General features: G+C 33.2%; 1 protein-coding gene across 2 annotated transcripts; it reads right to left on the minus strand.

The window, feature by feature from the left end:
* LOC129803431 (triple functional domain protein) lies at positions 1 to 26,862 on the minus strand. Of its 2 annotated transcripts, none has more exons than XM_055849991.1 (12): positions 26,020 to 26,862; positions 10,573 to 10,788; positions 9,676 to 10,261; positions 9,286 to 9,616; positions 5,225 to 5,377; positions 5,079 to 5,112; positions 4,522 to 4,762; positions 4,390 to 4,464; positions 4,201 to 4,311; positions 2,226 to 2,357; positions 316 to 444; positions 1 to 255 (listed from the first exon to the last, which is right to left on the minus strand). In XM_055849991.1, the coding sequence occupies exons 1-12, from the start codon at positions 26,421 to 26,423 to the stop codon at positions 43 to 45; spliced, it is 2,625 nt and encodes an 874-aa protein (XP_055705966.1). In that variant the 5' UTR covers positions 26,424 to 26,862; the 3' UTR covers positions 1 to 42. The 2 variants fall into 2 exon arrangements, with proteins under 2 accessions (XP_055705966.1, XP_055705965.1); XM_055849990.1 differs by having other exon boundaries at positions 4,369 to 4,464.

Here is a 26,862-nt window from a genome sequence, read left to right on the forward strand (position 1 = left end):
TTACAGATGTGTAAATAGTAGACCTCTTTCATTAAATAACAATTATCTTCTTGACGTGACACTGTGTCGGTAGAATTCTGTGAATTTCCTCATGAAGAGCTGCTTCTTGTCCAGAGTCCGAAAGAGTAAGGGATAGACAGCCTGGTCCCCAGTCTTGAGGCAGAATTTTAGTCGATTGGCATTCATCTTGCTCTCACGAAGCAGAAGGTTCTCGTAGGATGTGTTAAATAGCACCGAAGAGAAGTAGGAAGAATCCTTAAAATACAATCAATTAATAAGAAAAAGCTTTCGGGAATTCAATTTACAGCCCTATACCTGATCCTTTTTTACTTTGCAGCAAACAACTTGCCTCTCCATCAGTAAAACACAATAGTTCCATGTGCCAAAAGTACTAGCAGCAACATCATCAGCATATCGAACAAATCCCGCTCTTCGTCGGTGCATCTGAACCGTACAATAAATAAAGTAATTTCATTTAGGTTTTCCTCTTTAGTTCTTGACAATAAAAAATAACCAGAATTATTGAAGAAAGGCCAGTTTTTAGAAAGATAAAGCCCTTCATCATCTCACTAAAAAATTTTTCCCAAAATAAAACTAATTGTATTAGCTACACAGACTTTGTAAATTGCTCGAACTCGTGACTCGTTGATGTTATACCTCAAAATCACTTTTGCATCATCTACCGTTTACCGGTTCTCAACCGACTTGAACCAATTCGTAATTCACTCAAAGTCCCCACAATATAGTTTTAAGACTAACAAAATTGATTTTTGTACAAAAATTACTTATGGACTCATACGCTGTTCATTACGAGTTCATAACCGATTTATAAATTATTCAAAACCAAAATATTACCCAAAATATCTCAGATGTAATATAATAGAATTTTGGATAAAAATTAGTTATCGGTTATGAACAAGTTCATTACCGGTTCAGAACCGATTGGAACCGGTTCAATTTTATCGGATATTCCAAGACCTTTCCAAAGAGCCGAAATATGATACCATTCGGCTGAGAAATACGCTCTATAGAGCCTTTTTAACCTTTGTCCTTGAAAAACCGTTATATTTTAGTGATTATCCACGCAGACATTTTGTTCTTATACGAAAATATCCTTGAATCAATCCTAATAATGGTTTTCCAAGGTCAAAGGTTAAAAAGGCTCTGGCTGGAGAGAGTGTTTCTCAACCGAATGGTCTCATGAGATCGTTGGAAAGGTCATGGAATTCCTGACAAGCCTGAACCAATTTCAATCGGTTATGAACCGGTTCATAACATATAATTAATTTTAACTGCTCGAACTCCAAGAGAGAGCAGCTTTCACAATCCACTTTTTTTCAAAATCTCACCATCCTGGCTTCTAAACGGTAAGAGATATTGACTTCCGGTCTTCGGTGACCCCCCACAAGTCAGCATGCTCTAGTGAACTAACTTACCTAAAGTACCCCCACCCCTTCTAACCCCTCTAAAAATATGTTTTTTTGACATTTCAAAAAATTGGCCCAAACGATTTCAATGATTTTCGGATATGTTTTGTAGTTAGTCGAGCTGAACATTTCGTCCTTAGATACTTTTCACCGGTTAATTCGCCATCTTGAATTATTCAAGGTTAAAGGTCAACCAACCTGGACGGCCTAATTTTCAACGGATTTGTTTAAATTTGGACATTTTTGAAAGATCTTTTAATTCTGAACCCGACTGCATCGGTCATAATCGGTGATGGATCGAGAAAGTAACGGTAATAGATTTATTTTGAAAATACTGTTTTTCGCACTTTTTATCTGAAATTCTCCTAATTATTCCTAAGATATTTTGGACAATGTTTTGAGTGATTTTTTGATTGAGTAACTGAATGATGAATCAGTTCAAATAGGTTGAGAATAGTTGAGAACCGGTAAACGGCAAATGATGCGAAAATACTTTTGAGGTAATAGCATTTAACTTACGAGTTCGAGGACATCGCAAAGCCTGGGACACTTTGCTATCTCTTTTGCGTTAAATTTTCAATTTGATAGAAAAATGTTCTTTGAGTTAGTTTTCTTCAGCATTCCATGTTACTTTTTTTAGCTGTGTAAATTCATTTTAATTTAAAGTATTGAATAATTTTTCAACGGCTTCCTAAGCTATTGAATATTTATTAATAAAAATATAACAAAATTAATTTTAAATTTTTTACTAAGGAAATCTAGAGAAAAACAACTAAAAAAATTAAATTTGACACTTACCCGGAAATCACAGCAAGTGAAGACTTTAAAGTTATTTCCAACGGATTTGGTCAAATTATTTAGTTCTGCCTCAAGAACAGCTGCCACTTTGAAGATAGAGCTCATTGTATTGACGCCCTCATTAAAGAAACACTATAAAAAATAAATAAAGAACTCAAGATATTTTTCTATAGGAGAAGTGCGCCTAATTTCGGACCTCTTGTAATTTTGGACATTTTGAAGATAAATTTGGGCACTATAAAAATAATTTATCAAAGCAAAATAAGCAAATTGATTAAAAAATAATCAACCAAGAGTATCAGGTATATCAGGAGAATTTATTTAGATCTATTTTCCTAGAAGAATAATTATCTTTCATTTAACTATGAAATAATTTTATATAAAAAAAAACTTAAAAGAAACAAATTTTTCATTTTAAATTGTTAAATAACTTTAAAAAATATAGTTCACTGCTTTCGTTCTTGGAAATTTCTACAAGGCGAAGAATGGAAGAAATAATTTCTTAAGAGTGAGGGGAATGGTGTCTAATTTCGGACACTTTGCGTATTAGCCTTAAAGTTCTAGGTTTGAAATTGTGGAACCACTGTCTGTCACGGTTAAATAATCCCTTACAGGAGCTCCCATTTGAATTGATCTAGGGGTAGTCTTTGTGAAGGAGACCGATCATTCTCTCGATAACCGTATTAGGGCGCAGAAGTGCAAAGTCATGATGTAGAGAGCTCTGGAGGAATTTTCGGTCTAATGAATTGTAGTAGATAGTGAACGGAAAAATATCTCTCTTGACTTTTTATCTTTAATTCTTCACGACGAAAAAATTCTCAGAAAATTTCCATTTGTTCCAAAGAACGAAACTAAAAACCACCCAAAACACAGAAAATTTCCCTTTGCCCAAAATGACGAAACTAAAAATTTCCCAAAACACAGAAAATTTCCCTTTGCCCCGACAGACGATACTGATAACTTCTCAAAACACAGAAAATTTCCATTTGCCTCAAAGAACGAAACCAAAATTTTCCCAAAACTCAGAAAATTTCCTTTTGCCCAAAATGACGAAACTAAAAATTCCCCAAAACACAGAAAATTGCCCTTTGTCCCAAAGGATGAAACTAGAAATTTCCCAAAACACAGAAAATTTCCCTTTGCCCCAAAGGACGAAACTAACACCATTGTATTATCATTATTTCATTTAGTAAAATATATTTGTTTAAAATATATGAAAGTCAAGATTTCCAAAGACAAAGTTTCCAAAAAACAAAAATTACTGAAGACAAAGATTCCAAAGACAAACTGGGAAAAACAAAAGTGTAAAAAACAAAATGGAAAAAACATAGATTCTGCAAACTGATGTAGAGAGCGTTCCAATGCTAGGTTATTTAGGTTACAAAGACGTCCTACCTCTCATAGATCCGCAAGTGCTTATAAGAATATTAACAATCAATTAATTGTGGTCTTAAGTGTTATTCGAAACCCCAAAAATGTAATTTCTTTTAATTTTTATTCATTTAAAATATAATAAAAATGTTGATAATTGTTTGTGTGTAATATCGGACATCAAGGATCTCAAAGTCCCTTGTCCATCTATCTGGAACATTTCTAAGAGTGTTTCTACAGAATCTCATTCATTGAGGCGACACTATTTTGTTTTTTATAGCATTGTAGGGTCGAAGGAACACCTCTTCGACAGGGAACCACTATTGACACATTTGCCAAAATATTGAAATTTATTTAAGGTATCTAATAAATTGTAAATAATATGACACTTTTTCCTTAGTCTACGTTTTCTGATAAGGATAGATGTTCAAATTTCATATTCCAAATAGTACACAGTGGGGTGTTAATAAGTCCTGACACGACTTCTTAAAGTGTCAATAATTGTTCCTTTCACCCTACAACTTTTAGAAATTGGGAAAGTGTCCGATATTGTAAGCTGTCCGAAATTTGGCACAATTTCCGGAAATAAAGATAAAGGACTTACCTCCAGAATAAAATGGATGGCTGACTCATAGGCAGAGAGTCGCTTGATGGGCAGTTGCAGGAACATCTTAATTCCTGTCTCAATGTCCTCACTCATGAGCTGGGTTTGTCTCTGCGAGGACAATGGTTAAAGAAATACATTGAGTCTGTGAAAAAGTTTGAAAATTACCTTTCGTGGGAAAAGTTTTACATTGTATTCGAGGAGGATTTGCTGAACGCTCATCAATTCGGTGGCGTATGTCATGTAGATTCCAAAAGATCCATCCTAAAATCAAATTACTCTTTAGAATATTTCTTTGAATAAATATTCTCTTAAACTCACGGATATAAAGTCATTGAAGAGATTGCAAATTTCTTCCACACTCATGTCACATTGTCGCAATTTCGGCAAGAATCTATCTCTGTGCATCCTACAGATTGCTTCGAGAGATTGGATGTACCCATCAATGTTCTGTTTCACATCAGGAGGCAAATGATCCACAAGTTTGTTCTTGTATGTGTACAGCATGGAGACGTAGTGCTTCTCTGAATTGAGTAGTCTCTGCAAGTTCTTGTTCTCATACCTAAAAGGCCCACACACAGAGAGACAGGAAGAATACGAGAAAGATAAGAAAATTCAGAGGAAGTGGATATTTTTCAGGATAGTTACATGAACCATATGACAAAGCACAAAATGATCCCATAAAATCCGTGCGTATCCCAAGAGAAATGAAGAAAAAATCAGGAATGTTGTGTTAGAAATGTGTTCCCAAAAGTATGTTCAATTGCTTTATTAACTCAATAAATTAAATTGATATAAAATTCTACTGTGTCATTGTACCATTTTGATAAGTTTTAAATGCGCAAATTAACGTGGGGCATTACTTTAAATAGACGTACCATGTAGTTCTTCGATTGTCCATATCAAGATCACCTGGACAGATTTCAGGGAGAAAGTGAAAGTATTCATGAGAAAAACTATTTTTTTTTATGTCTCGCAGGAAGATCTTAGAGAATATCTTTCTCTTCTGTGGGAGATAACTTACTATTATTACTATACTGACTACTTCTGTAGCCACTGGAGGAGCTAGCAATGCTCAAATTACTCATAATACTTCCACGTGTACTGCTTCTAAATTCCGGAACTACTGATTTGTAGCTCTGTCGGTTCACCTTCGCTCGACTGTTCTTCAGTTTTTCTGTGAAAGAAAAGATAAAGCTAAATGTGCTTGTGGTCAAATTTTCAACTTAGATGTTAGGACTGTGCTAATTTTAGGTTTTTAGCTTCATGACCGATTTTATTCGATTTATAAGTCACTCAAAAGATCTCCAAAAATTAGCTTAGTAGCAAGAGGGGCCAAAAAAGAAAATTATAGCATCTTAGTTATCGGTTTACCATCGGTTTATTCCCGGTTCAAAACCAATTGGAATCGGTTTATATCAGGAATTCCAAGGCCTCTCCAACGAACCCAAATATAATAGCATTCGGATGAGAAATACACTATTTAGGGTAAGTGTGCCAAATTCCGGCCAGCTTGCAATTCCGGCCACCTTTTTTGTTCCTCGAATTTTCAATGAATTTTTAGTTTTTACATACTCTAGAGATTATACAATGCAAAAGAATAACAAAAAATGTAGCTTCGACAAACGAGATGACGTGAAAAAGACATTGGAAGAATTCCCAAAGGGCAAGGAACTATGAGAATGAAGGTGGCCGAAATAGGGCACCAAAACTATGTCTACATTTTTATTCATTTTAAAATGTATTAAGAATGATTTTAAATTAAATAAAGGCGATAAACTTTCTATAAGGTTCTAAGCAACACTCCTTAAGCAGAAGGAATGAAAAAAATCAATTTCTTTTAAAGATATTACATTTCAAACTTGAGACTTTGGCGCTTGCATGCAACTATGCCGAAATTTGGCACACTTACCCTAGAAGCTTTTTAAATCTTTGTCCTTGAAAAAACGTTATTAGGCATGACTCTAAAAAAACTCTAAGTTTGGGAGATTCAATAAACGCTCTCTTAAGACGACATTTTTTAAAGAAAATTTGATCAAAAGCTTCGCCAAAGTCCTCCCAAACATTCATTTGAAGTTTTTAATATCTCTGAGCAAGGTTTTTTTTTAAATGACCATTATATCCATTTTTAAACCAAATTGAATGATTTTGGGACTTTTGGAAAAATCATAATTGTAAGACTAATCGGTTCCGCGGCTAAAGACCCTGCCGTTATTTTGAATTCCCAAAGACTGATTGGGTACGTAATGTGCCCTGTCCCTTAGGGTTAGCCCTCTGAGTGGGAGGTGAAAGGTGTGCATCTTTAAGAAAGCCTATTAGTGAACATGCCTTCCGATGAGCATAAGACTTTAGGCAAAGAGCCAATGTGCCTTCCGATGGTGCGCTCTCACAAACAATCAGTCGATCCTGAGCTACGAGTTCATCAACACACCCTTAACAAGAGTAATCTTGTCGGGCCACCACCACCAGTTGTGCTTCTCTGCCCGCTTTCCAAGATCTCGGTTATTTTAATCTCACATAATATTCAACAAAACACCTTTTAAGAGACTAAAGGCGCTTCTTTAGATGACAATGTCCTTAATCGTATAAAAGAGGGGCAATGGCTCCTCCTTGTTCCCAACTCACAACAAAGAATTATAGACTCATAACTAGAGCTGGCCATATTTGACCCTTTATGCCCTTTATCTTCACGAATTAGGCTCTTGCAATTCTAATAAGCCCTATTTGAAAATGCATATTTTGACATATTTCATGTTTATTTGCATATTTGAATTTTTGCATATTTTTGCGTATTTTCGACTTTTGTTTAAAAATTTGAAGAGTTTGAAAATTTATATAATTCCTATCGCAGTAAAAAAACATTGAAAATTTGTAATCCAGTTATAGAAAAATATCTTTTTACACTACTTGATGCTCACTTCACCTACATTGACAAATTCGAACACTCTTGGTCGAAAATCGTTTTTATTTCTTTAAAATATTTCTTCGAATTTACTTTGTTCATCTGATAAAATGCATAAAAGATTTTGAAATTTAACATCTGAAAAGTAAACTTCTTCACTATTTCAATTTTTACTGCTCCAACTCAACAGAGAGGGCAGGTCCATTTAACCCTCAAATATTTTAAAAAGCTACTAAAGTAGATGGAGAAGCGTACCAGTGTTTCTAAATATTTTAATCTACTAGATAGAACTCTTCACTAAATTTACAAAAGGCTTTTTATTTTCCATTTTTTAAACATAAATATTATCTGTAAAATAATTTGAGTTATTTTTTTACATTTGGCGTTGAAAAATTATTAGAAGCAATGAATTGAGGTTATTGTATAAGGAAGAAATAATGTTTAATAATTAAATGTTCTGTAAATCATATTCTAAAAGAATAAAAGATCCTTAGATCAGTTCAGTCATAAAACCGTTTATATTGCGCTTAAAAATTCGCACAGCTCAATCTTAAAACGATTAAAAACGGCTCGAGAACACGCATAGCTCAATCATAAAACGCTTGTAATTGCGCTTAAGAACACGCACAGCTAAATCGTAAAACTGTTGGGATTGCGCTAAAAACACGCACAGCTTAATCATAAAACGATTAAGAATGCGCTTAAAAACATACACTGCTCAATCATACAACAGTTGAAATCTTTACCCTTTTATGATTGTGCTGTGTGTATTTTTAAGCGTAATCTCATCCATTTTACGATGGAGCTATGCGTGCTCTTAAGCGCATTCTTAAACGTTTTACGATTAAGCTGTGTATATTTTTAAGCGCAATATTCAGCGTTTTATTGTTGACCTGTGCGTGTTTTTAAGCGCAATCCTAACAGTTTTACGATTTAGCTGTGCGTGTTCTTAAACGCTTTCTTAACCGTTTTAAGATTGAGCTGTGCGTAATTTTAAGAGCAATTTAAACCATTTCGTTATTGAGCTGCGTGTGTTATTTTTTACACACAACTTAGGTCGTTCATGCTGAGGCACTTAGAGTTTGATCTATAATATTAACCTTTTTTTATGCTTAAATCTGTAAAAATTTAGGCTTAGGTGTTCAGTGTCTAAAACTAACCGAACAAGTTGATATAATTAATCCCGCAAAGCCTCTAAAATTAAGTCTTAAGTTTCTAAACTCAATCCAGAAGATTCTTGATTTGATTCTGTAAAAATTTTTATAAACAATCGTACAATTTCTAAAAATCAATCCCGAATGTATTAGAACACAGGCTGCACTTATAGATAGCTTTAAATAATGCTTTCTTATATCAGTGAAAGATTTAAATCATAAAAATATCATAAAGCGTAAAATATCAATTGTCACATTTTACAAAGGAAGTGAAAAATAAAAAAAAAAAAAGTTTTTAAATTTCAAATACTTTCTGAAATAAGATTGGTTTTTATTAAATGTTGAATTCAACTATTTTAAAATTAACAGACATTGTTTAATTTCTTTTTAAATCGTATGCAATCCGCTATTATTGGTTCAAAATAAAAGGATACCAAATTAATTTTAAATAAATCCAAAATACCATACTGCGTGTTCGATTTATCACAGCTGTCAATTTGTATATTTTTCAAAAATATTGCTTTAAGCAATAAAATAGTGCAGTTTAAAAAAATACTTACTGCTATTAAGCAACTCGAAAATTCTTTTTCAGTAATACAATACTTGAAATGATTACTGGGGACAGATCCTAATCAAAAGTAAATTTCCAATAGTTGAAGGTTTTTATGTCAAAGTGCTACAAAATACTCTTATTTGAGTTAAAAAATGAATTAAATAAATGCATATTTTTCCTGCATATTTTATGATTTTTCGTGCATTTTTATGTCGCATATTTCGAAGATTTTTTTTTTGCATATTTTGGCCAGCTGTACTCTTAACCGATTCATTATCTGTACAAAACCGGTTGCAATCGATTCGTAACTTTTGAAGGATTTCAAGACCTTTCGAACGAATCCAAACTTGTCCAGATAAATTCAGATATAAACCCTATAGAGCCTTTTTGATATTTGACCTTGAAAAATCCTTCATAACGGTTTTTCGAGATCAAATTATTTTCGACCATTTTCTGTACTGTATCTTCACATTTACCTTCATTGGCGAATTCCATAAGAACGCTGGTGATATGATCTTTCCACTTGCTGATAGCTGGAGATGGTCCGTGGATGTCCAACTGTTGCTGCCCCAAACGATCCCGAAACAGAGACAATTTCCCCCGATTGACATCCTCCAGAATACCCAACTTGGCAAATGCGTAATGTCCACGGTAGAGGTAACAATTTTCCTGAGAAGCTTTATGTTCAGTGTAGACAATGCATTTCTCAAAGAGGAACACATGCCCTTTAAATCTCCTTCCTGTATCATTGTCATAAAATTCAAAAGCTTCAAAATCTCTGAATTTTCCTTGATGGAACAGATTAATCTGCAATAGAAGAATATTTTAAGAAAAGTCTAGGATCAACAGAAATATCTAATTTTTACCTCATAGCACTCAGTAATGTTATTAACATTCACTGAAGCATTGACACAGGCAGCTAATTTCTCTACAGCCTTCCATGCTCTAGAAGTTGCCGCCAGTTGAGACTTAACTTCTGGAGATGCCTCAATTTGCTTTCCCAACTCTTCGAGCACATTCTCAAGAAGAAGTTTATACCGTGGTACGCGTTGAATTGGCTGCAGGAGCAAACTCAAAATACCCAAACGATCACCAATATCCTCCATTATTCTTGAAAAGAATTGTTCATGATCCTCGCAGATCTTCTTGGACTTGGTACAATTCATGGCATAGAGAACATGGCAGTAGAAGTATTCCTCCTTGATGAGTTTGAGGAAAACATTGGAAATCTTTTCAATGTCTCCTAAACACTCTTTGAGATCTGGTAGCAGGATTTCTGCATGGAATTCATAAACCCGCTTAAGATTGCCAAAAATGGCATTTTCTCGACCTCTAAGAGTTGGCGGGAGTTCCCCTTTGAAGATTTTCGCATAGCCCTCAATGCCCTTCTGCAGAACATTGACATAAGTTTCTTCTGTTTTAACCAATTCATCCACAAGGAGAACAACACGCCTACAAGAAAACAAACGCAAACATAAAAGAATTTCTATTTTGAAATTCCTGAAATTCTTATCACACTCTACAGATAAAATGTCTCAATCGACAATTAAATATTCGCCTACAAACACCCCAAATTCAGCACGTTAGCACACAAATAAAACGCACTAAAACCAACCAAAACAGCCTTGTCAATAAATAATCACGTAATAGAGAAAATGTTTCTTTGTCAGCAACTCCATATTGATAAGATACTGTTTTGAGGGGATTTTTTTTTTTGTAAATTCCCCGCAAGTGAAATAGTTTCGCTCAACTTTATTACTTACGTTGATATTGAATCCTGCGATGCTGGACGTGATGATTGCTGTGGAACTTGGAGGTGGTAGTCATCTTCATCCTCTTCATCAGTTGTGGTATCGAAGGTACTATCACTAAAATCATCATCGTGGTACTGAGGAACATCCTCGTAAATTTCTGTGTTCTTCACCTCAATCACAGGCAATTGGGGAGTCTCTTGAACTTCTTCTTCCTCTTCAAAATCACTGAAAAACATATTTAAAAAAAATAAATAGTGATTTCAATTAACATTTTCAGTGACCTTAAGGTCTCAGATTAGTTATTCCGCTTAAAATTGAAAATATACTAATTTAAAATGCAAAGAATTACACAATAAGTAAAAGCCTAAAACAGTTTTATAAGTGAATTAATGTAAATTTTATATTTTTACCAAAATATTATGGATTTGGGCTATACAGTGAAAAATTAAATACAATTGAATTAAAGAACTTGACGTTACCAGTTACTCTAGAGCCCCTGGAGTCGATATATTTGCGGTCATTTGTCTTTAAGGTTGACGAATTAGAATTATATCAGAAAATTGTCGAATTTTGTCAAATCGTTCTTTTAAAAAAATAACACGATCAAATAAAAGAAGTCGTATAGTAAGGTAAAGTGCCCTTGAGTCGACCGGTTCCTCAGTTCGACCGGTAGAGTTATTTATTCAATTTATTTATATTTGCACTAATATTTGGCGTATGATCTAACATTAATAAGTCAATTATGTTCCATAGTGACAACTTTATAGAAATTCACCATTAAAACATTAAAATAGTGACCACCGGTCGAGTCGAGGAACCGGTCGACTCAAGGGCACTTTACCTTATGCAGACACTTTTATAGTATTAGGGTAAGTATTAGAGTATCATTTGGGACCTTGTTAGACAGTTAATCGTCTTTATTTTCTCTAAAATCGTTCTGAATACATTTTAAAATGAATAAAAATGTAGACATAGCATTGGTGGCCTATTCCGGCCACTTTCATTCTCATAGTTCTTTGCCCTTCCGGAATTCTTCCAATGCCTGTTTCAGATCATCTTGCCCGTCGAAGCGATATTTTTTGTTATTTTTTGTACCTATTGTATAATCTCGAGAGTATGCAACAACTAAAAATTCATGGAAATTTGAGGAACAAAAATTTACAAGCTGGCCGGAATTTGGAACACTTACCATATTATGCTAAAAAAAGGGATGGCAAAGCGTCCCAGCTTTGCGGAATGCTCGAACTCACGAGACAGAGCTCACGGTGAATTAGCTTTTTGCATAATCTTTTGGAATCACTGATCTACTAGAAATCAAATTGATTCATAAATCACAAGAGCATTTGAAAATCAAAAAATCGGTTCTTAACCGATTCATTACCGATGAAGACCGATGCAGCAGGATTCTAATTTGCAATACTCTTCCAAAAAATCAAATTTTAAGCAAAAAGAAAAATGAGCCTTCCAAAGTGGTTGACCTTTGACCTTCAATAATTTAAAATGGCGAATTTTCCGGTCATAGGTATGTTTGGGCAAAATGTTCACCAGGACCAGCTCTAAAACATATCCAAAAATCATTGAAAAAGCTTGGGTCAATTTTGAGAAAAATCGAAAAAACTTTACTTTTCGGGAATATCAATTATAAGGGATGTACAATTATTCAAAAATCGGTACTTAACCGGTTCATTACCGATGAAGACCGATGCAGCCGGTTTCGAAATTGCAGTACCTTTCCAAAAAATCCAAATTTAACCAAATCAGTTGAAAAATGAGCCTTCCAAAGTGGTTGACCTTTGACCTTCAATAATTCAAAATGGCGAATTTTCCGGCCATAGTTATGTTTGGGCGAAATGTCCGCCAGGGCCAGTTACAAAACATATCCAAAAATCATTGAAAAAGCTTGGGACAATTTTTTGCAAAATTGGAAAAACCTCATTTTTGACCTATTTTTGGTGGATAGGGAACGTACAAAAGGGGAGGGAGGGGAAACTAAAGAGGTTTGGTGCGAGATAATGTCATTTGAGGAGGGGTCATCAAAGACCGGAAGTTGATATCTCTTACCGTTTAAGCTCCAGAATAGTGATAAGTTGAAAAAAGTCTAATAACACGGATTATTACCTGGATCTGAATTTATTCCTTCTATAGCTTCACACTACGTTTCGGGGATGTTTGTCCCCTTCTTCAGGTATGGAGATACTTGGGATAAATTGGGTCAAGGGGATTTTTTGCTACCACTTCACATAACCCAGAGCAAGTGAACACCAGAGCAAGTGAACAAGTGACTGCATTCTGCAGTCTGCATTTGACTATCATGGTGTTCACTTGCTCTGGGTTATGTGAAGTGGTAGCAAAAAATCCCCTTGACCCAATTTATCCCAAGTATCTCCATACCTGAAGAAGGGGACAAACATCCCCGAAACGTAGTGTGAAGCTATAGAAGGAATAAATTCAGATCCAGGTCATAATCCGTGTTATTAAATTTCCATTAAGTATAACTGACCGAAACCTTTCCAATTGAAAAAAGTCGATTATATAACTGCTCTCTCTTTGAGTTCGAACAGTAAAATTGGGATAATATCGTTACCTGGGAGGTCACCGAATAGCAGAAGTCGGTAATTCCTGTTTAACCTCAAACTCAAGAACAAGCATAAGATCAACAAATCAATTGAAAACTTCGGATTTCGAGAAACTAGTTTTAATTTAATAATTATTAATATTTTCATTGTTTTAAATAATGATTAATTTAATTGATATTTTGTGAAATTTTTAGGGAATTGTCGAACTTCCTAATTTATTTGGTCACCATTCCGTTGGTTAAATTTCCTATGTTTCTCCTGGTATCTGATTGTTTCAGCTAAGATTCTTTGCAACCTCTTTAAAAAATAGTTTAAAAATCATATAGCCTGCATGATAGAGAGCATCGTCTTCGATACTGTTGTAAAGCGGTAATATTTTTTTTATAACAAACAATGTAACAATGCCAAAAGAGAATAATATTCATTAAAATAACATTAGATGATAGTATATGCTGATATGTTAATAGCACTGTATGAACTATAATCATCCAGAACACTTTTCAATAAAATCTGGTTAAAAACAAGTTAAAATAACATATTATTCAGTAATCATATGAGTTGTAAATCAAGATATCAAAATTGTGCTTATTTAACAAAATGTAATTTTTGCTAAAATACAATAATCTATAATTTCAACCATTTATAAAAGAGAAATTTTCATCATGGATTCAAATAGTTTAACCATGTTTTTGAAACACACCATATCTAATGTGGTTCTACTAACCATTTTCTTTTGTCACTTTACTTTTCAAAGAGTAAGGACAGTAAGGAAATAAACTAAGAGATTTGATTTCAACATCAAACATTCCTCTTTCATATATTTTCAATTTCAGTCTTTTTACGATATGTATGTGAAGAGAATTGAGTGTATTAAATTAATTGAAGATTATGGCTTTATCGAATGTTCAGTCAGTTTGAGAAATCGCACCACGACTTTCATTCGAGGACGAATGATTTCAAATTACGATATATATCCCGTTTTCAAAATGAGTCTCTATTACAAATTTTCAAATGGTGAGTATCGTAAATTCCTGATTGACGTCACGGAGGATGTTTGTAGCCTCCTTATGGGAAGGAGATCAGCTCCACTGCTTAATCTCGTCTGGCACTATTTTAAAAACTATACCAATATACGACAATGTCCTCTCAAAAAGGTAAATCAACAAATAACCAACAATCACATTAGATATCATTATTTAATTTATCTCTTTATAGTCAACTCATTTTTTCAGGGCGTGGAATATTATGTAAACGACTTTGTATTTGATTCTTCAGTTTTCCCACCAGGAGCGATATCCGGTTTTTATCGTGCAGATCTAAGAGCATCAAATAAACTTGATAAAAAGACGCCACTTCTTATACAAGGTTATGGAGAAATAGTTAGTTTACTATAACTATATGAAATGAGTGTATTGACATAGTTTACTCATAGAATAAAAAGGTGAATGGATATGATAAAATATGACTTATACATTTTTTTTGACAATATTCTGCTTTTAATATTCAAAGAAATTTTTCTCATTAAAGGCGTCTACACATTAAGGCCTCTACACATTGGGAGCAATTTTTGTCAAAAATTGCTTTTTTGAAGGAAATTCCCTGCAGCGTTGTAGAGGGAAACGTCAAATTTCTGTCAAAAACGCAATTTTTGACGGAAAATGCTCCCAATGTGTAGACGCCTTTAGGAGTACTTTTCGTCAAAAATTGCATTTTTGACAGAAATTTGACGTTTCCCCCTACAACGCTGTAGGGAATTTCCTTCAAAAAAGCAATTTTTGACAAAAATTGCTCCCAATGTGTAGAGACCATAAGACTCGAAGTTGTTCTTGTCCCTAAAATTTGAGCAGAAGCAATTCCGATGGTTTTTTATACAAATTGATAACACCCTCATTTCTATTAAATCCATTTTATTCTTCGGAAAAAAAAGAAATGTCTGTTGAAAGAAAACTCAAAATTATCTAGAAACATGTATAAATACTTTGAGAAAATTAACTTATGAGAAAGGCGGTAGATTAACACACAGTTAATGCTCATTTGAACAAACTTTTATGAATAACATTCAATTTAACTATAAATCCAAATTTTTCCCTTGAGTATAGGCAATTTGAAAGTAACACAATTCCCACAAAATTATTTTATATCTCAAAATTTCATATGAAATAACATATATTGCTAAAAAGGGTAAGAGCGTGGAAAGACAGGCAAAGGAGTTCGATAGGGTGACAACTCCTTCTTAAAACGTGATTTGAAAAAATCACTCAATTAGTATAGAAATCTTTTTTTTTAATCAGAAAGTGACTTTCATAGAGCATTTAAAAAATGCCGCCACTTTTTTCGACTTCTTTTAGGAGGAAGTGGGGCGCCTTTAAATTGGAGTACCTTTAAAGGGTCCCGGTCAAAATCCCGAAAGCCAAAATCGCGAAAGCCAAAATCCCGAACGCCAAAGTCCAGAAAGACAAAATCCCGAATTGGCCAAAATCCGGAAAGTCAAAATCCCGAATTCTTAAAAATATCATAGCTACTCCCACGATTGTACCCGCATTTGCTGGAGGCAAAGAGAAATTTTCTATGCCTTGGTAAATTATTCTGCGCATTATCCTCCATATAATTTCATCCCTTTCAGGATTTTGATCATTTGGGATTTTGGTTTTCGGGATTTTGTCGTTCGAGATTCTGGCTGTATCCGCTTTTAAAATTAGGCTTTTTTCTCCAACTTCTAAATAAAACTGGATCTTACCGTGATGTAATTTAAGTTCATAAACAAATTGTGAAACTAAATTACAACGATAAGCCTTAATTTCTTTTACAAATAGGTAAAACTCTCGCAATTTCAAAGGTGCCCCACTTCCTTCCATGCTAGTTTTTAGGATAATTGAATAGAAAATTATTTTGCTTATATTTTCAGCATGTCTTGTAAATTATTAATAAGTAGGGGGAAACTGGGGCACTACCAAACACGGAGTAGCACCAACCACTGCGATTTTTTAATCAGATATTTGACTTCAGAAGACAAGACTTATAGAAATTTATAGGCATTACAGGTATGCTTGTTCACTGAAGATTTGGTCATGTCAAGAATCATGTCAAAAAGAACGGAAAAGGTTTATAGGCCAGTCCCCATCATTAGAAAAGGTTTATAAACACTTTTAGAGGAAAAATTTCAATGTGCAGAAGCACCTGCAGTATCCCCAAAACAAGTAGAAAGGAACCTTGTGGATTTGTTATTTACATGAACTCATATAAATGGGATAAGGTAAGTATACCATCAAAGTCATATCATCAAAATCGGTTATATAAATATCGAGTTAATTGACATACAATGTTATGGACATTATTCTTTCGACTGTGTCGCCCCTAACGTTGGTTCTACGAAGTTCAAATGTTCTAAATCTAAAAAGTTGTAGCGTTTTGTGAGGGCTTTCATATGCGCATATTTATTAAATTCAATCTAATATAACCGGAAATATAGAGTTTTGAATTTCCATGTACTTTGACCTCCCATGTCTCCGGTTCTATTGAAATAACAGGAACCCTCTGCAACTTCTTGAAAACCTAAATAATATAAGCTAGAACACTCTAAAATTTGATCAAATTGTATATTGCAGATTTTTGAGAAAAAATAGTTTGAATTCATAAAAATATCAGAGGATAGTTCACCACCCATTTAAACTGATAAATAAGCTACAAGAAAACCATATAAAGTTGTAAATTTCTAAAAAGGTACAAATTTTGGAATACTGTGACCTCTTACCTTAAATTAACCGTAATTCATGTTACACGTGAAATATTTTCAAAGTATTTTAACATAACATAAAAAAATCAGTAAAGGCATGCATTAAGGACATACTGTTTGGCCAAACAACTTCAGCTGAGTTTATATAATATCCGAAACTTAAAGAAATCGCTAGCGGGCTATTTAGATACGAAGTATATTTTAAAAAAAAATAACATGTGAAAGAAGAAAAAGTGAAAATGCCCCTAGATAGGGTGGAGGGAACACCAATTGACACTTTAAGAACTCGTTTCAGCACTTATTGACACCCTACTCTGTACTATTTGGAGTATATTACTGAACATTTATACTTATCGAAAAACGTAAATTAATTAAAAAAAACGTCATATTATTTACATATTATTAGTTACATTATATGAATTTCAACATTTTGGCAAAAGTGTTAATAGGGGTTCCCTGTCGAAGAGGTGTTCATTCGACCCTATTAACCATATCTGAAGAGTCAATGAAAACTGCACATTGAGATCTCATACCGTTCATTCCCTATGCCGAAAGAAAAACACGTCAAATAAAAATAATATTCTACCAAAATAAATCAATTATTATCGGTATTCAACTAATTGGCTACCAACTAAGACCGCTGTATCCGGTTTAGAAATTTCAAGATCTTTCAAAAAAAAGTAAATATAAGCAAATCGGTTGAAAAGTTGAAAAATAATGCCTACGACCGACGACGGTTGAATTTTGATCATCAAAAATTCAAAATGGCCACTTTTATTGTATCAGCTATATTCGCATAGACTACAGACAAAATATACCTAAAAATGGTCGAAAATATTAGACGAATTTTGTGGTGAAGGAGGAGAGGATATAAAAGGGTCCAAATTAACATCGATACATCGGAGGTCACTGAACCGCGAAATCTCTTACCATTTGATTTCTTGAGAACTTGATTTCTTTGAACTTGGGGAAAATATAACGTTAAATGAAAAACGAGAGTGAATAATGTACCTACGATACATTAATAAATCATTAGATGATAATATACTGATAAAATAAAAGCAGAGCAGTGTCTGAAATTATGATCAGCCCGAGTACTTTATCGAGAATTCTAAAAAATCAGATTAAAACCAGTGATAAACCCAAATAAGCTTATGGTAACTGAGATTCTTTACAGGCAACCTCGAAATACTTGCAACGCGAAATGCTTGAAAATTTAGATGTGAATGGAATTTTGGGGGTTAATAATTTAATTGCATTGACCAAACTATTCTCAATGGTAGAAATTTATAAAATTCAGTCGATGCGAATATCTATCCCCAATATTCAATTCCCAATCGAATTTTTAAGTACTTCGAGTTGCAAGCAAAAGCACTTCGACGATGTCACATGAAAAGAATCTCAGCTGCCTTAAGCTTAACTGAGTTTATCACTGGTCATTTTCTATTTTAAATAGTTTGAGTACAGAAGGTCAACAAAAGAAAACGAATGCTTATCGAAATCGGTTAATATAATTAAAGAAAGGGTCTGATCAATGTGGATTTAGTAAAGGTTGAGGTACAGTTAGGTGGATTGGATAATGATTTTCCCCACCACTAGAAAGGTCTCGATCTCTGGCACAATATACTAAAATTTCGTCGAAATTCCTTCATAAACACCGAAAATATAGTCCAGTCAAAACATTTTTGAATATCGCTCAGGTCAGGGAACATTGAGAGACTACTGCGACGCGCCGTTGGAAAGGTATTGACCTCAGCCACAACATACTAAAATTTAAAGAAAAGCATCATCTAGTTTTCGAAATATTTTACATAAAATTTTCGAAAACCGATTTTTTGATTAATCAGAAATTCGATTAAATCGAATGAAGTTGGGGTGTTCAGAAAGCTGTAATATTCCACGAAAGCTTTAAAAAACACCAAAATTTTTCAAATTCTAATAACTAGGGAGGATCAGAAGAGAAGGTGAATCTCACATCACCTACTTCTAGCCGCTCATAGATATTTAACCTTTACTGAAAATCACTTATCGATATTTCTTTTCGTTCTCTCTCCAGAACTGGATATAAGACGGACAGGACGCACGAACGTTCACGAAAATCAATTTTCAAAACATATGGTATTCGTGATCTATGAGTGCCAAAAACGTGTGAATACAAAATTTCGACCCGATCTGACGAAGCCGGATTTCACCTTGAACCACAAAATCTGAGACTGTAGAGAAGCTTAGCTAAAATGATTATACAGTAATCATGTAAGTTTAGAAATGAAATTATTCCACATGTTTATCCTCTCATCATTGTAAATCGAGATTTCAAAATTGTGCTCATTTAACGAAATGTAATTTTTGCTAAAATATAATAATCTACATTCATTTATACTCTTAAGTGTTTATAAAAGAGAATTTTCATCATGGATTAATTTAGTTCAACCATGTTGTTCAAACGTACTATATCTAGTGTTGTTCTTCTGACCATGTTCTTTTGTCACTTCACTTTTCAAAGAGTAAGAAAATTCAGTTGTGTTCATTTTAGGGTCAAGATTTCATTTTTTTTTAGAATATTCTAATTTCAGTCCTTTTACGATATTTTTGTTAAGAGAATTGAGTGTATTAAATTAATTGAGGATTATGGCTTTCTCGAATGTTCAGTCAGTTTAAGAAATCGCACCACGACTTTCATTCGAGGACGAATGATTTCAAACTATGATATGTATCCCGTTTTGAGAATCACTCTATATTACAAATTTTCAAATGGTGAGTATCGTAAATTTCTAATTGATATCATCCAAGATGCTTGTGACTTCTTTAAGGGAGATGCTCAAGCTCTACTGCTTGATCTCGTTTGGCGCTCACTTAAAAATTCCAGTAATATAGGGAAATGTCCTTACAAAAAGGTAAATTAACAAACTTCCATGCAACAGTCAAATTTACTCTCTCTTTATTTAATTTATCACTTTATTGTCATCTTATTTTTTCAGGGCGTGGAATACTATGTGAACGACTTTGTACTGGACTCTTCAGTATTTCCACCAGGAGCGATATCGGGACAATACGGTTTGGATGTCAGAGTGTTAAATAAGATTGACAAAAAGATACCAGTCCTTGTACAAGCTTTTGCAGAAATAGTTAGTTTACTATAACTAACTACATATATGAAGTATAATAACATTGCTTCCTAATTGGTTTAAAAGGTAAATGGATATGTTAAAATTCATTCATTCATTTTTAACCGCTTAAACTTAAAGCATGTCGTTGAACAACAATTTCTAACGCTTGAAGAAAAATTACTTTAATTAACTTTCTTTTGGTGGAATTCTTGTTAAGAGCAGAATCACATTGACAATAAAATGCTCGCCGTAGCCTTCCATATTTCGTTAATTTACGCATTAATCTTATTATCTTATTACCTTATCTCATACTCGGTGGTACTAAGTAAGTGAATATAAGAAAACTGATAACCGATTATTCCTATCGGATTGGCAGATTTGACATAACTCAGATTAAGTTGTTCGAGAGTCGATCCCAAGACTACCCAGGGCAAGATTCTGAATTTGTTTCAGCCACTTTGTCTTGGGTTTGCTCCGAGATCGCACCCTCTGTACAATAGCTTGCATGGATTTTTTTTTAATTCCATGTAGCCATTTTGAAATGTCGTTACGGTCAATGTTAGGTTTTCCAAATCTCATGTCACTTTTTTGCAAGCAAAATACTGTGAAACAGGGGTGCAAGCCTGAGGTCACAGGCCGCCTTACGCAGGAGATACGTGTTTCGGGGTGGTCCGCAGTTTAGTATTCACCAAGAACTTCTCGTAGACGCAAGAATGCCGATACATGTTTGTAGCTATTTTTAAACAAATTTAAATTAATATCCCGGTCGAGGAAAAAACTTACAGAGATTTCCCCATTCACCACCTAGGACGCGCTCGATTGGTACCCCAACCGCACAGGGTGTAAGTTAAATTATTAATTTTAATAATTATATGTATAGAGTGAAGTGTGTTGAAGAAGAAGAATAGTTCCTTCTATGACCTAGAGATCGTATAAGTTTTTCTTTTTGAAGATTATCGGCTTTTTTATATTAAAAGAAATGATTGTAATTATGACCGCAAGTTACTTTTATCAGCAAACCAATCTTGGTCCTATCCCAAGGGGCATTTGATATCCAAATAATGTATGTCTCAAATGTAACCAACATATTATCAACGTAATCGAGCTATTTCTTAGAAATATAATGTATTAACGCAATGGATGTAAATTATACGAAAATTATGTGCGTTGAATGCCAGTATAATAACTTGACTGAAAATTGTAAAGAAAATATCAGTTATTTTCTATTAATACATATAATACATTTTGTTTGATAAATTCCAGTTAAAATATTGTTATTTTCCCTAAAAAATAACGACCAAACATTTTTGATCTATAAACAAGTCATAATATAATCTATTTTTGAGTGAAAATGTATAAAACTATGTCAAATATTTCTAAAGTATATTTATCTTACATCTTCATACCAATATGTTCACATAATGTCGTGAAATTGTATGAACATCATGTTCTGATATATTTTAGTTACATTTGTTCCATAAAAGACACAAGTTACATACAACTTGTCTTCTTTTTGTATGACGCTGCCAGATTGTCAAATTCTACTTTGTTTACTAAGCAGAAGTTCATCTGCGAGTGAAAATTTGTGAAAAAAGTGATGTCTCACATTAATTAGAGTTCCGAAATGCACCAGCATGTGCAGAAAAATCGAGTATACAGATAAAAGGCATTAAATTTTACAAAGTAAGTGCAAATAATGAAAAAGTAGTGAATTAACACTTCGTTTGTGAGAGCTAATATTTTCTTCCTTTAATTGCAGTGTACCGCAAGTACAAGCGTTAGGACAGCTTCCAGATCATTTGTTATGAAATAAAATTGCAGAATGAGTGTCCAGAATGCAGAAAAAGTTTATCAAAAGCATAATCTTTCAGTGTTTTGTCATGCTTGCTGTGTAGTGATATTATTGACGTAAGAAGTCTACAAAATGTAAATATGATATACGACTTCTTATAAATATAATCACTAAAATATATAAATGTGTTTTATTTTCTGCTTTTCTTACTTATTCGGGTTACAATATCTTGATTTTATTTTATCAGAACAAAAAGAAGATTATGGCGTGGAAAAATACAGAAAATTGGCGACGCCAAACTCAAATTAATGGATAAATGATACACAAAACATTGCAGTGCAATGATATTTGTCCAAATTATTGTTTAAAGGGCTGTATTCTATCAGTACACGCAGTAAAAATTTAAGAACCATAAGTTTTTTAAATGATGTAATGTAAAAAGCAATAAATTTATTCAATTTTGTTTTATTTAATTTCTCAGCTTTCCCTTAAGAATTTCAAGTCGGGAATGAAATTTTGTTCACTAATATTTTAGCCTCTAACGGAAAACAATTATTGCATTAAACTTTCATACGCGATGAAAGTGCACGAGGCACAAAAAATGTGACTGAATCGTTGAGGACAAATATTTATTCATTTCAGGTAAATATTTGAGCAAGACTTAAAGAAAAATGGACAAGAAATGACAGTTCTTCAGTCAATAGTTATAATATTGGTATGACAGAGTGATTATATTTTATTTAGTTATAAACAATACATTTTACCGTACACGATGACTTGATTAACTCTAAAATAAAAAATTGTTATGTTTCGGCTATAAAAATTCCCCATTCACCCGAATATGGGCCTGTTTTATGCGGTTATATAGGAGAAATTTGTAAAGTCTTCGCCATCGTTTTCGTATAGATATCAGACATCTCTACTCATTTATGGCGATAAATGCTCCTTGGGATGCGACTGTTTAACCCCAAAATTTGATCAAATTTACTCGTGCTTGCACTAACAAAGTCAATTTCGAAGACAAATTTCCATAAATAACGAACTTTTTGTGAGTTCGATCACTCCACAAGTTTTTTTCAATGATTATTTATTTTCAGTATAATTTGCCAAATGCTTTTTAAACATTGTGACAATTATTCAAATATTTATTTAAAGACAATACTTCTAATAAAAACTTCGTGAATTAGTGTAACACTCAAGAGAGGGGAAGATAAGGCAGTTTGAGGCAGCTTATATTTTACTACTTGAACTTCAAGGAAGAGCAGTTATACAAGCGTCTTTTTTTTTTAATTTGTTACTGTCCTGGAGCTTAAATGGTAAGAGATAGCAACTTCCGATCTTCAATGACACCCAATAAAAAAACATTATCTCCAGGCGTTTTTTCTTTTTCCCTATCGCCCCCCTTCATCCCCCCCAAACTAGTGTTTTTCGGTTTTTCTCAAAATTAGCCCAGGCTTTTTCAATAATTTTCGAATATGTTTTATAGGTAGTCCAGGCAAACATTTCGCCCAAACATACCTGTCACCGGAAAACTCGCCATTTTTAATTAAGGGAGGGTGGGGCAGTTTCACCCCTAAATTCCAAAATGGATTTTAGGACTATTTTGCAAAAAGATGATAAACAGAAGTAAAACTTTGTATATTCTGTGAATTACAGTTGGGTTTAGGGTTAATAAAAATAATAACAATAATCCTTTAATTTCATTGGTCTATTGTGGAGAAGATGATTTTACTTGAATGGCAGAATGTGTGAAAGTCCCCCATTGCGGGGCAATTTCAAAATAAATATGAGCCAATTTTTGAGAAAGATAAAACGTGTTTATAGGAACCTTGCGATACCAGAATTGATTAAAATTACTATTTTGGAGTCTTCTTAGACTTTAAGACCTAAAAATATAATCGAACAAAAACTTTATAACAAAATTTGAACACTAATTAATGATACAGAGAAAATAAAATATCGCCAAAGATTTTGAAGCCTATTTCTCATTGAATGAGCAATTTTCTTTAAATTTTTATACGAAAGAAATGTCTTTTGTAGTGCTAGGCCAATTCTGTACATTATTAGATCATTATATCGCCTTAGAACTTGTATATTTTAGTATAACAGTTTTACAATATTATTTTAAAATCTTGAATTTTTATAATACTAAAAAAAATTACAATATCTTGCTGAAAACATTCTGAAAAGATATTATAACAATTAAATTTATCATTTTCAAGCACTTAAAAAACACTGATAGATTATTTTTTAAATTTTTTTATGAACTTTTAGGAAATACTATTTTCCATAATTTCGAACTATATCGACAAAAACAGCTACAAAATGTTTTCAATTACCATTTTAAGTTAATTTTGATTAAAAAAGTAAATTGTTAGACACTGGAAACTTCTTCGTGTGCTTGCATGAAACTGCCCCTCACGAAATTTCGGAACACAAATCAAAATTGTCAGAAACGTCTTAGATTTCATTCAATGCTAAATGCCTTATAATAAACATAAAACCACTAGTAATTTAATAAAATTATGTTACTTCGATAGATAAGTGCAATTAGTTCAGAAATTCTTGAAAATAAAATATTACAAAATGTTTCATTTTGATGCAGTTTTATAAAATCTATTACAGAATTCAAACGAGAAGCGACACGAAATTAATTATTTTTATGAACATGGGTCTCAGTTGTCTCTTCAATAACATAAAGGTTTCATCCCATTCCTTTCAAAGGGATAAGAAGAATATGCAAAAATTGAAACTGCCCCGTCGTTAAACTGCCCCACCCTATTGGAGGTCAAAGATCAACCACTTTATAGGGCCCATTTTTCAATCGATTTGGTTAAATTCAGATTTTTTGGAAAAGTATTGAAATTTCGAACCCGTCTGCATCGGTCTTCATCGCTAATGAATCGGTTATGTACCGATTTTTATGATTTTCACTTTTTGTGATATATGAATCAATTCGATCTCTAGTAGACCAATAAGCACCAAAAGATGATACGAAAGACTAATTCACGGAGAGCTCTATCTCGTGAGTTTGAGCATTCCGAAAAACTGGGACGCTTTGCCATCTCTTTACGAAACGAGTATAATCTGTGTTCAAACTAACCATATCCTTTTAGGTTCTCTTGAAACTACAAAGTCAAAATCTGTAATTTTGGATACCTGGAACAAGCCTGAAGATAAGTTCATCGAAAATTTAATCGATAGTATGCCTAATCTCATTCTTGAAATACTTCAGAAAAACGTTGGAATCACTAATTTTAAAGATTTGCATTAAAATCATTTCGAATAATAACATTACAAAAGAATTTATTGGCATTAATGTAGTTTTACGATCAAAAACGTATAAAATTGATATTTTCTCAATTCAAATTTAAGAAAGATGTTTCACTGTCAAAAAATTATTATAAATACGATCCAATCAAAGTATTTTGTGGAAAAAAATTAAATAAAAAAATATATATAGTAGAAATAGAAAATGTGATTATTGACAAGTGACCTTATGGTTTTGATACACTGGAAAACCATAAAAATCAGCATCTCTTCAATGGAAATATGGGAAAGCCGTTGCAGTGTCAAAAAATTACAATAATCTATTGTCAATTAATTCAATTCAAAGTATTTTGCAGAAAAAAAAATTAAATAAAACGAATACAGAAAAAATTTTGAGTTCTGTAAAGTGACCTTATGGTAATGGTACGCACTTTATATAATACAAGTTTTACATTGTTATATTCAAAACCAACTATGTAAAATATTTTTTACGGGATATATCATTCTGCATATATTACATTCTGTAAAATATTAATGAGAAAATTGCTAAATATCGCTATAATTAAAATCACATTGTTTTCTTTTAGTGGTTTTGGATTAATATTCCTTTTTTTTCTAATTGTATGCAAAATTCACTGTAAAATATTTGCGAAATGTTTTATTTTTTTTTAGTAATTCTCGTTCCTCAATTTTCGAACCAAGATCGAAATCTAAAAATTCAAATTTTTTCGTAATTATAAACTATCAAGAAAATTTAAAATATGCATTTCATACTTTTTTAGTTCTTATAAAGTTTTCTTCCTAATACTCAAACGTTAAAACTATTGAAATTACTTGGTTTAATGGTATTTGTCATAAGAAAATCTTGAAATTTTATTTTTATCTTGGTATCTTGGTTGTTTTAGATTCAATGAGCCCCTCAACTCGCTTTAACTAAACTAAACCATTAAATTTAGTTGTTTTTGCACAGCACAGTACCTCGAATCACCAACTGATGGCTGTGTTGGTACGTTATCAGAGGATTGCTCAACACTCCATTCCTTATCACAATCAGCCTCTCCCTCCTCTTCATGCGCAATTTCTTCATCTGGATGACTCATTTGTGGTTCAGGGACTTCTTCCTCTTCGACAGGCTCTTCATTTGTCTCCTCCTGAGGCTCAGGTGTTATCCTGTGCATTTCTTTGAACTGCCTTGGGCACCTTGGCTCCTCACAGTTCTCCTGACACAGACGTTCAAACTGCAATCGACGCATGTAGACGATGGATTTGGTAGAGGAACCCCGGATTCCCCGTGGGGGCCTCTCAGGGGCTCTTTCTGTTTCACATTCAAAGGAACTTGTGCCACTGTCACTAGAAATTCGATTGAGGGCCTCATTCTCCATTCTTTGGCGCCTCAATTTATAGAAAAAATCACAAAGCACAGAAGATCAAAAATTCTTAATGAATTATTATGAGCAAAATAGTTACACGTTCACTCAGTATAAATCTTCAAAAAACACTGACACAGTTTTCACACTTGCTTCCAAATTGATGGGGTTTTTGCCTTATCATATGCTGATACAAATAAAGATACTTTAGTATAGGTGTGATAACACTTTCAGGTGAGGTACAATTTCTTCAAGATTTTTTTCCAAATATGAAAATTTAATGAAAATATGAAAAATCTCGAAGATATTCCAGTACACAACAATTAATTATAGCGTGGGAGTTCCATTCAGCGCAAAATAGCCGCATATGATCTAAGAAAATCACTTTTTTCCACAATACATTCCTCACCATGAAAATCACAATACACTTAATAACACTTGTTGCTCTGATAAA

Source organism: Phlebotomus papatasi, chromosome 2 (genome assembly GCF_024763615.1).
Source record: "Phlebotomus papatasi isolate M1 chromosome 2, Ppap_2.1, whole genome shotgun sequence".
In the NCBI taxonomy this organism is placed as follows: domain Eukaryota; kingdom Metazoa; phylum Arthropoda; class Insecta; order Diptera; family Psychodidae; genus Phlebotomus; species Phlebotomus papatasi.